Source organism: Dipteris shenzhenensis, chromosome 32 (genome assembly GCF_047967505.1).
Source record: "Dipteris shenzhenensis isolate YYH24624 ecotype China chromosome 32, Dip_SZ_1.0, whole genome shotgun sequence".
Lineage (NCBI taxonomy): Eukaryota > Viridiplantae > Streptophyta > Polypodiopsida > Gleicheniales > Dipteridaceae > Dipteris > Dipteris shenzhenensis.
This window is the reverse complement of record NC_141627.1, coordinates 39,975,289-39,986,318: the sequence shown is the minus strand read 5'-3', so window position 1 is coordinate 39,986,318 and position 11,030 is coordinate 39,975,289. Positions and strand designations below refer to the sequence as shown.

General features: G+C 42.4%; 1 protein-coding gene across 1 annotated transcript; it reads left to right on the top strand.

The window, feature by feature from the left end:
- The first annotated feature begins 3,597 nt into the window (after positions 1 to 3,597).
- On the top strand, positions 3,598 to 7,522 carry LOC147880741 (uncharacterized). Its single transcript, XM_087370678.1, has 3 exons — positions 3,598 to 4,600; positions 5,535 to 5,674; positions 5,762 to 7,522. The coding sequence occupies exons 1-3, from the start codon at positions 3,621 to 3,623 to the stop codon at positions 6,559 to 6,561; spliced, it is 1,920 nt and encodes a 639-aa protein (XP_087226804.1). The 5' UTR covers positions 3,598 to 3,620; the 3' UTR covers positions 6,562 to 7,522.
- Positions 7,523 to 11,030: the final 3,508 nt, after the last annotated feature.

The window sequence follows — 11,030 nt, the reverse complement described above, 5'->3', positions numbered from 1 at the left end:
CGATAGAGAAAATGGGGAATGCCAACCACAACCCTCTAATATCAGATATCTAGCCCTACATGAGAATGTGCTCTTAGATTATTGTAAGAAGGCTTCAAAACGAAGGCATCCTTTTTGTTTTGAAGTTGGTAAAGTACATTTGAGAAGTGAAGCTCACTAGGTAGGTCCCAATTACAAGGTGAGTGGACATACATATTGTAATGTAAGGATACACCCACAGATCCCCACGTATACTAAGAAATAATTTGCAAGGTACAAACTTATGATATTTTTTCGCAAAAGGATGACAACCAAAAGCACAAAAAGTTTAATATGAGGTCCTATTAGGCATGATGCATGCTAGTAGGAAGAGGAGTTTCTAGGTATCTTCATGCACATGTAGGTAGACAATCAAAATTAGAAGGATTGGTTGTTCGGTGCAAGTGTTTGCTAAAGTATATTTGAGGCCTAGACTAAACATAGGTGTATGGAGCCTAGGTGTGTTGAAAGTGGTTGCATAGTAATTTGTTTTTTTTTTTTTGGAAGAGTAATTTAACTATTTGAAGATTTGCATTTTTTGAATGCTGTGAACAAAGCTTTGAGCATGGATCTAAAACCATCGATACTATTTATAGTTAAGGAAAAAACTCAATATCGATGTAAAATGAAAGCTTGATCATTCATTGCTCACATAAGAATGGATTAGCATGTTTGACAACCTAGGGTATGAGAGTATTTGATCAAACTTACGATTTTTTTTGAAATTGATTAAAATTGATGCAACTAGCGTATTTTTAAAAACATATATTTATAAATAAAGAGAGATTATTATAAGAACAAAAGAATTAGCCAAGCTCTGGAGCCTTCTATTTCGTGAGAGCATGTACTTTAATTTAGAAAAAGGGAGTAATGAATAAAGAAGTCCCATAAATAGTTTACCAAAATACTCGGTCAGTAAGACAATGCATATATCAACGATCAAAGGTAGCCCATGGGAATACCATGATGAGGAGGCAAAAAATCAAGCTTAATATTGCCAACTAAAAGGGATTAACCCTTTGAAAATAATCACTTTAGAAGTTAGCTACACCATTGTATAATCTGGCAAAATAGTGTGGCCAAAACCCTCCAAAATCATGAATGGAATTTCCAAGATTCATGACTCATGATGTAGCTTGCCTTGTCAATTGATTTGGTTGGACTACATAAGTGAACTTTGGACATAAGGTTGTAGCTTGTTTGGCATTTTATACATCAGGGCATTCTTGTGTACATTTGCTCCAAGTTGCTCATCTCTTTTTGGAGGGAAGGAAAATTTTGGACTAAAAAAGCTTCTATCTTGTGGCACTTTATTTGGCTTTCTTGTTTGCTTTTGTTCGACTTTGGACATAAGCTTGTCATCCTGTGTGGCACTTTATTCCTAAGGCTATCTTGTTTGCTGGTTGCACCTTGTTTCTTTCTTCTTGCTCAATCTAGTGGTTTGATATTGCTTTTTACTCTAACCCATAGTACTTATGCTTCAATTGGTCATTCATCTTTCAATTTGAAAGAAATGCTTGTCTTTTCCTTATGAAGTGATTGTTTGATGTCAAGGGAGTCCTTTCGAAAGGGGCTTGCCCCTCTGGAGGAACTTATATCTTTATAAGCCCAAGAGCATGGCATTATTACTCTAACCCATGGTGGTCATTCATCTTTCAATTTGAAAGAAATTCTTCTCTTTTCCTTATGAAGGTGATTGTTTGATGTCAAGGGAGTCCTTAGGGGCTTGCCCCTCTGGAGGAACTTGTATCTTTGTAAGCCTAAGAGCATGGCATTATTACCTAGTGCTTCTTAAATTCACTTTAGCTCCCACCCCACTTTGGCATGTATGCTGACAGGACAACTACAATCTATAGCTTGGACCCTACCATTTTGCTTATTGTTAGGTAATAATTTGGGTTGCTTCAGCTTTTACCACAAGCCATAAAGTTGCACATGAGTAGTTAAATTGAGGCATACCCATGTTTTTTCAAAATAGGGGAGTTGCAAGTTGGAGTGCATAATGGCTTGGTTTTGACTAGAATTGTCACGTAGTGGCATACTGATGCTTGGACATGGGCATTTACACATACAAGTCTAAGTTCTTCAAGTCTTCTAAGCTTGTGAGATTTATATCAAATATTGTCCTCTACGATGCACAACTTGAGGAAGCATGAACAAGTGTATTCGGTTTGACTCGATATTGAAGTTCAATGATTAAACAATCATTCCTTTATTATAGTGTTTTAAAAACATTACATGAAGTTTTTAAAATGAAGTCTCAACATTCGTGTTCTTTTGGCCTTTGTGCCACCTAGGTGACTACATGTTGAGTAGGACGTGTACCTTGTAAAGTGTTGTATCAAGCCTCAAGCATCCTTTCTCAGCTAAACTACCTGTAAGTAAGCATCGGCTTCTAAAAATGTCCTTTGGCTTATGGTTACATTGGCATGATTGACTGTTATTGACTTGCTATAAAATTTCCTTCCTACTCTTTTTGCATGATTATACTATGTCGTCACTTTGCTTTAAAATGATTATTTTTAAAGGACTCCTTTGGGATTAGCTTCTTATTGCATAGCATACCTTGATATTTAAGTTTACCAATTTTGTATGTGTGCATGCGTGCGCATCTTTGTGTGTGTGTGTGTGTGTGAGAGAGAGAGAGAGAGAGAGAGAGTATTGGGGAGGGGGGGAGCTGTTGGTGGTGTTAGTTGAGAGAAGAGACTGTCAAGGAGGAGCAAAGGGTAACACAACCTCACTATAATTAGCCATCGAGTTGAGCATGGACAAAAGAGGTTGTAGATGAGGCAAGGTCATGGTAGTAAAATAGGCCTAACTACACTTAAATTTTTGGGTACATGTACATATAGATTTAGCCATTAAAAGACAAACACAAAATATTGGTTCAATTAATGTTGCTTTTAAGAAGTTGTTTGATTGAAACTATCACCTAGTACTAGCTTCATAACTTCTTGCATGCCAAGTAAGGTATTGACTTTCATGTCATTATAAGAAAAATTCCCTTTTGTAAGGCTATTGGATTGGATTTGGGGATTGTAACTAGTTGCAAGGGACTATGTTAGCATGCGCATCTTGGGAGCAAATAATTGTTGTTGAGATGGGTGTATGTGGTAATCCTCATGGGGACAACGTCAAGGTTGCGTATAAGGGAAGGCCAAAAGCCGTGATGTGAAAGCATGGGTGTAATTTCACACACAAAAAAGAAAGCATGTGTGTGTGTGTATGAAGGGAGTGATGCGTGAAAGTAGGAGGAAAGGCCAATTGACTTATGAGAAGAGGAGAGAGAAGGGGGCGAGTGACTGTGAAACTGTGATTGTAAGAGGCTTATGGTTGGGTGAAGTGGTCGGTACTTATGAGGAGGCTTAGGGGTGTGAGGGGAAGTGTCCTATGGGAGGTTGACCCGTAGCGCAAGATTCGATTGCCGGTTGGCGGGGTCTTTCAAGTGTCAACAAGACGGGCGGAGCTTCCCCTTTCGCCGGCGCAAATAAGGCGTCGCCGCCCACTTTAGAGGTCTTGCCCCCCAAAGTCGCCACCCCTCACGTATAAAACTTGTTGCGCGCTATTAGTTTGCTGCTTTGCTCTGCTCTCTGCTGCCAGCCATGGACAACCTTCAGCTCCACCACCCCTTCCCCCTCCCTAAACCCTCCTCCTCCTCCCTCTTCGACTTCTCCACCCCCCCCCTCTGGCATCCCCCCCCCTCCCCCCTCAACTCCCCCTGGGAACCTCCCTCCTCCGCCATTGATCCCCCCTTAAAACCCCGCCCCTGGGATTTCTTCGACCCTTCCTTGCACCTCAACCTCACCCAACACGAACAACGCACCGCTCGCGCTCCTCCTCCTTCCTTCTGTCTCGTTGGTGACGCCCGTACTGCCCTCAAAGATAGCTTCCCCTCCTCGCCTGCTTCCAGATCCCCTGCCCGTAAGCTGGATGTGGTCGCCGCTGAGGGCCGTGACGTTGGTTTCGCCCCTCGGTCCAGCGGAGCAGCCTTCCGTGGAGAAGCGGAAAGACATTGCAAGGACAAGAAAGGTGGTCCAGGAGGTGGGTTTCCCGTGAAAGTTGAGGTGGACGATCGTCCGGTGAACATGGAAGACTCCGGCGGGTTGGGGCCACTGCAGGCAAACCGTAACAGTCAGCATAGTCCTACAGATATGGATGGCAGAGGAGCGGAGTACACGGGCGATGAATCAAGTGCAATTATGGTGAAGAAGGAGACGCAGGAGCAGGGCGATGGCCAAGGATTGACCATGGCCAGTAACGGGGACACGTCTATCGGGCTAAAGCTTGGAAAGAGGACCTACTTTGAGGACGGCGGAGCGGGGAGCGGGGCTGAAGGTAGTCGAGGAGCATCTTCCGGGACGGCCATTGCTCCCCCTCCCCCTCCCCCTCCCGGCGGCGGCAAGAAGCAGAAGACTTCAACTCCCACAGCGAACGTGCCCAGATGTCAAGCAGAAGGTTGCAGGACCGACCTGTCCAACGCGAGGGACTATCACCGCAGGCATAAGGTCTGCGAGTGGCATGCCAAAGCAAGGAAGGTGAAGGTGGGCAATCTGGAGCAGCGCTTCTGTCAACAGTGCAGCAGGTATTCTTCTGACGTTCACTTTCAGCCCTGGTTTTGTTGGTTTGCTTGCTCCAGGAAGAATCGGTGCTGGCAGATGCTGCTGTTCTTCTATGGAAATCTACTCAGAATTTCACGTAGCTGGCTGGTACTCTTGCTGGTCATACAACAGAAGGTGTCACTTTGACGTTTGGTTACAAGGAGTAAGCGGCAGATCCAGCACCTACTCCTGTTGCAACAACCAAATCTTCCACTACCCCACAATCTCTCGCTCGGACCATGAGACACATAACTCTGTTTCGTCTTCAAATTCGTTTGAAGTATTCAAAACTGAGGCACGCACTGCAGAAGGTGACAAAGAGAGACACAGAGAGAGAGAGAGAGAGAGAGAGAGGTTCACGATCGTATTAACGTTCATGGGTTGAATACAACTTATGGACCAAAAGCAGGATTACAGTAGTAGCAAAAAGGGAGTGCGATTATGTGTGCGCCACCATGAAGGTGCTCGAGGAATTGTTTTTCTGGTCTCCATGATTTAGGCTGCAGCATTTGTACAGCTCTATTGTGTAATATCCGTTCTTCCGTCTTCTGTTTCTTGGACTGGTTGTCCAAGCTGTATGGAGAAGTTTACACCTGTTTGTTGACATGGAGGATAATAGCTGTTCACTAATCAAGGGTGCAAAAATCCCCTCTTGCTGAGCAAATTCTGCTACCATTTCTTCCAACATTATATGCACAGGCCAAACGAAGTGGGAGAAAGGCAGCCTTGCCTGACTTGAATATCGTGAGAGAGAGAGAGAGAGAGAGATTAAATAAGATGGAAGGAATGGGGTAATTTTCATAAAGCTTGGAGGAGAGAGGCATAGGGTTGAGAGGGAGGGATGCAGAGGGCGGAGAGCTCAGAGAGAGAAAGGTGAGTTTTGGTTTGTATGAGGCATTGACTGTGTATATGGGGCAGGTTTCATGTGCTGTCTGAATTTGATGAGGGCAAGCGAAGCTGCAGGAGGCGGCTGGCAGGTCACAACGAGCGTCGAAGGAAGCAGCCACAGCCAGATGCCTTGCCACTCCTCTCCTCGGGGAGCTTCGCTTACTATTCAGGTGAAATGTGGTGTGATGCATGGTATTGATCACAGTCCAAGATTCCTTTACTTACTGTGCCATTCTGTTTCTTTTGAGTTCCTGCAGATAATAAGCACTTGCTCGGCAGCAGCTCATTCCTGCATCACCCGTCCTTCCTCCAGCATCAGGGAGCACCTATGGCTTCTTCCTCTCTTGACAATGCATTGCACAAGCTCCTCCGCATCCCTAAAGAGGAGCCTTTTTCCTTTCCCGCTCTTGAGCTTCATCACTTCATGCAGGGCACAGGAGCTCTCACGGGTGGGCCGGGTGTGGCACTCTCCAATCCACCAGGAGCAGCTGTTCTCGGTGCAGAGGCTGTGTCTTCATCTGGGATCGCTGCCTCCGGGCGTGCTCTCTCTCTTCTGTCATCATCTCCATTGGGCTCCCCAAACAATTCGTGCTTTATGTCGCTTTCTGTAGCACCTCATCCTTCCCGCTCCTTAGAACAGCTCTTAGCTGAGAACCAAGCTCATCAAATTGTGCCCACCTCCTCTGGCCAACTCTGTTTCACGCCCTTTGCGGATAAGCTAATTGGAATGGCACCTCTGCCACATAGCCTCACAAATTCTAACAGAGTTGTGACGAGCGCCCCCATCATCTTGGATGGGGAGCAAGCGAAGTCATCTACGGTGTCAAGTTTTGATGGCCATTCCATGTACCTGCCACAGCACGAGACTGACTTCCAGGGTTTGCAACATGGGGATTCTCAAGACAACCAACCCATACTAAACTTGATGCAGATTCCATCCTGCCATTCTCAAAGTAGCTGCCCATTATCGCTACAGCAATCTGTCAATGTCCACTATGCGGATTTGGAAGGGCTGAGGTCGTATGAATCCATGATGGGAAGGCCAAATATCGTGTAGTGCAGGCAGCAGGTTCCAAAAGGCATGGCTGGCTCTTATCTGACATCCTGAACTTGTGCTGTCTTTTTGGGTGCTATGAATGAAAAGGAGGGAACACTTACTTCGGGGCAGGCAAGACTGTTCCTCTATCATGTTTAAGAGTTGGAGCCCTACAAGTCCATATTTCACATACAATGAAGAATGAAGCTCCCACAAGTCCACGAATCAAGTACATTGAAGAATGCAGCTCCCTCATGTCCAAGTTCTCCCTCTTATCCAAGTTCAGGTCCATACTTCATCATCGGAGAATGCAGCTCCTTTATGTCCAAGTTCTCCCTTTTGTCCATGCTCCCCAATGTCCAAATCAAGTTGTTATTTGCTTTGGATTGCTGATGGTCCAATACCAAGGCTGTTGCACCTACCTTCTCCTTCTTTGACTGAAGCTATCTAATTTGACCTCTGTGGTATTCAAAGCCTGGCTGGATAGAGAGGAAAAAGAGCATCCCTTGGTAACAGAAGCAACTGTGTCATTAGCTTCTGCTATTGTTTGATGTCATGGTTTCATGGCACCTTCCCATGGTGGATGAGCTTCTGCGTCCAGTGCAAGGCTAGTTTCTATTTCTTGTTGTCATAACATGCTTTACAGTACAGAAACACCTTCAGCTAGTGGGGAGGATTTCACAAGAAAGACCATTTGGAGAGACCAAAATTTGTTGTTGCTAGCCTGGATGGAACTCTCAAGAAGTCCAATGTGGGCTGCCACCAGTTGTGCTGCAGGCTGGTGTCAAAGGTTCCTGCAAAGATTCCCTTGAAGCCACGAAGCAGTCCTGATGTTAACCATAGTGCTAGATGGTATTTTGCGCTTTTTACAATCTTCTGTTTTGTTTGCTTGAATGTTGTGTGTGGAAGGATGGGCAGAGATCAGGTTTTCAGGATGGTATGGCATCATTGATTGCCAATTTGCTCTGCTTTAATACTTTTAATGAACATTGGTTTTGTTTATTTGGTCTCTCTCTCTCTCTCTCTCTCTCTCTCTCTCTCTCTCTCTCTCTCTCTCTCAAGTATTACTTGTTTTCAGCCTTTTAGGAGATTTCTTGATTTCAACGACCACTGGCCACTTTTTGCAGATATATATATTTTCTCTTTTATAGAGCAGCTGCATCTTAAAATGATTTTTCTGGCCAACTAAGTTGTGGGCTGTGTAGGATTCATCAAAATATGGCCTCAATGTGTTCAGGGTGTTGTCAGACCTCCTCTATGGGGTTTAAGAGGTTCTGGGGGATTCCATTAAGCACATGCCGTCATGTATTAAAGGTATTCTCATATTCTGACATGGAGGGCCAAACTTTGAACGCACTTTAATGGTGTGCCTGTACCAAAATTTTAGCTGTACTAAGGTTAGAACAAGATGGAAGGAATGAGGCTACAAGGTCTTACCTTCTACTTGCATGTTGAACTCACAGCTACATTAGAGTAGTGAAGCATAGTCCAAAGGTAGGGGATGTGGACAATCTTTGAGAGACAAGCAAGGTCTCTTTGCTTAGCTCCATCAAGCTTAGGATTTCGAAATAGACATTTTTCTAGCCCTGCCCATGGTCTTCTGCTTCACAAGCTCTTCGCTGTTTTGGTTGACTCTAGATTTGAACTAAAGTAATTCTTGTCCAAATTAAGTCACTTTGAAGGTTGATGACTTATTCTTGGAGTCTTTGTGGCATGTAAGCTTACTACTGCCTTTTGAAGAGACTATGGCATGCAAAGTGGAAGTCCTATTCAAATGAGTCCTTAATTGCAAGATAGTTTCAGAGGATGTTACAGCAAGTTGTCTAACAAATCATGTCAATATGCCCTAGTAAGGGGATAATGGTACATTATTTCTTGCCAAGCTGGTGTGTTATGCCTTTTAATGCCTATTACAGTTCGATGTCTAGTCATACCTTTTGGTAATCCTTCTTTTTCCAACATGTATGTCAGCTGACCTTGTGGAGGCAAGGGTGGGTTGGTCAGTTTTGCCTATCCTCGTTCTGGTCTATTCCTTACCTCCAAGGGTGGGTTCATCAATTTTGCCCATCATAGTTCTCGTCTACCCCCTTGCATATTATCTATAATCTTGGAATTTGCCGCTTTTGTAGTTAACAAAACTATGTTGTTAGGCTTCAGCATCCTCTCAAGGTTTTGTTTTGTTTGCTGAAGTTAGGGGATTGGTATGACATTTCCTTGGAGTGCAGAACCTTTTAAGGTCTAATAAATTATGGAGTGCAAATGAGTGTCCTATAAAATGGAGTGCAAATGAGTGTCCTATAAAATAACGAGGCTTCAACTTAGCAAGGGAATGAGACAGTGTGCAACTCCCGAATCCTAGCGGGAGGTGTAACACACTTTGTCTCATCAACACACCTTGTCTCATCAAAAGTAATAGTGAATATTAGGGGGCATGTGAAGACTAGCATACTCTCATAGAAAAGGTAGAAGGATGATAGACCCTAACTTTTTGGAGTAGTACAAGCTACAAGGTTTTTTAAGCATTTGGGTGTACATGCCCCTAGCCTTGATGCATGAGTTTATGTGCACTTGCATCCATCGAATTTACACTTTGTTTTCTATTTCATTTTCAACCATAGGCACAAAACCTTAAAGATATTTAATTTGCCTACAAGGTGGAAAGCTATTTACAACATCCCTTTGAGTAAATGATGACATAGATAAGGCCTCCTTATCTTTGGGACACGCCACGAAGTTTTTTTGGGTTTAATGGTGTTATTGACATATATTGCAAAAGATGATTTGTTTATGTTTCTTGCTTCCAAATGTTTTTGGCTTCACTAGCTCTTCTTTTTTCATACTACTTGAGGAAGCTACTTATGGTAGGAGAATAGCTTTTGTTTCATCTCAAACAAACCTCTAAAAGCCCTAAAATTTACTTATTAGAATCCTTGTGAAAGTGCCATATAATGCTTTTAAATGCTTGAGAAACTCACTAAATTATGTTGGGGTGTAGTTTAACGCCAATATAAATGGTAGTAGACTCGGGCCTTAAAAATGGCATGGCTAAGTTGTTTTGGATTTTGCTCAAAAGCTTAAGATTTGATATGAGGTATATATGAAGTTAAGATGTAAATTTCTTTATATCTCAGTTTTTGAAATCAAAGTAGTTTCCAAGGTCTTAGGTTTTGGAATTAAGTAGTTTTTCCTAATCAAAGAGTCTCATCTTTACATCATGATCCAAGGGTTTCTTTAAAAGGCAACTTTCCCTTGATTATTCGTTCACATATGGGGGATAATCAAATTAATTTTGAGTAGGTGAATTGGTTTAGTTAGGCTAAATATAATTAGGAGTGTGAACAAATATGAAGAGGGACAGGAGAAGAGTGGAGATGAGGGGAGAGGGTATGCATAGCTAGAGAGCACACCACAAATGACTACTACGCACTATATTAGTTGAAAATAATAAATATATACATGCCCCTGTAGGGTCATGCTTAGGGTTTTCAATCCTTAGTCTTTTTAGAACTCGTGTGTGAATACTATGCACATTATGAACACGATGTTGAGATGAATCCTCAACTCCTTCTCTCAAGATCAACATCATGAAGTAGGCGTCTCCTCAAGGTGATGATTTGTTGCAATGAAGGACTTGAACATTATGAGTCTTTCTGAAAAGCTATTTCCCAATAGGTTTAATAAAGATATCTCCAACATTCTCTTGGTTGTCACAATGTTGCAATGTGATGTTACTAAGTAACACTCTTTCTTTGATTAATTGCTCTCTTGACATCAATGTGCTTTGTCCTAAAGTGATATACTAGATTCTTGGCTAAGGCTTGAGCCGATTAATTATCATAATATATTGTTAGTGGCTTTGTGTCATCAATGTTATATGTTTCTAATAATAGCTTTCTAAGCCATATAGCCTCACATACACCTATTGTGATTGCTCTATATTTTTATTGAAGACAAAGAAACAATTGGTTGTTTGTTTGATAACCATGATATAACACCTTGACCAAGGAAAAATTAATATCCTTTTTAGGATCTCATGCTCTCATGATCTTCTCCATCCATGCAACCTTAGATGCCATTCTTTGTACTCGATTTCAAATGGCTTTATACCTTTGATGTACCTGAAGTCTCTCTTAGTTGCATTGGAATGAGACTATTTTGGATTTGCCATGAATTGTGTTAGTTAACTTACTGCATAATATATATTTGGCCTTGTGATGGTTAGATATATAAGAGATCCAATGCTGATAGTAGTTGTCATGGACAAGCTTTTCTCAATCTTTGGTAAGTTTCAAAGTTTGCTACATGGGAGTTGTTGCACCAATCTAGCATATGAAACTTATGTGGGAGTCTTTCCACACATTTTTGTTGGCTCATGAAGGTGCTTTCTAAATCTCTCTATTATTCAATGCCATGACAACAATGCATAAGTCCAAGATCTTTCATGTTGATAAACTAATTATATTTCAATACATTGTCTCGTTGGGATTTCG

Coding starts and splice junctions, on each gene's coding strand:
- LOC147880741 (XM_087370678.1), top strand. CDS start 3,621: ATGGACAACCTTCAGCTCCACCACCCCTTCCCCCTCCCTAAACCCTCC. Junction 4,601..5,534: donor TTCTGTCAACAGTGCAGCAG/GTATTCTTCTGA, acceptor TATATGGGGCAG/GTTTCATGTGCTGTCTGAAT. Junction 5,675..5,761: donor GAGCTTCGCTTACTATTCAG/GTGAAATGTGGT, acceptor GAGTTCCTGCAG/ATAATAAGCACTTGCTCGGC.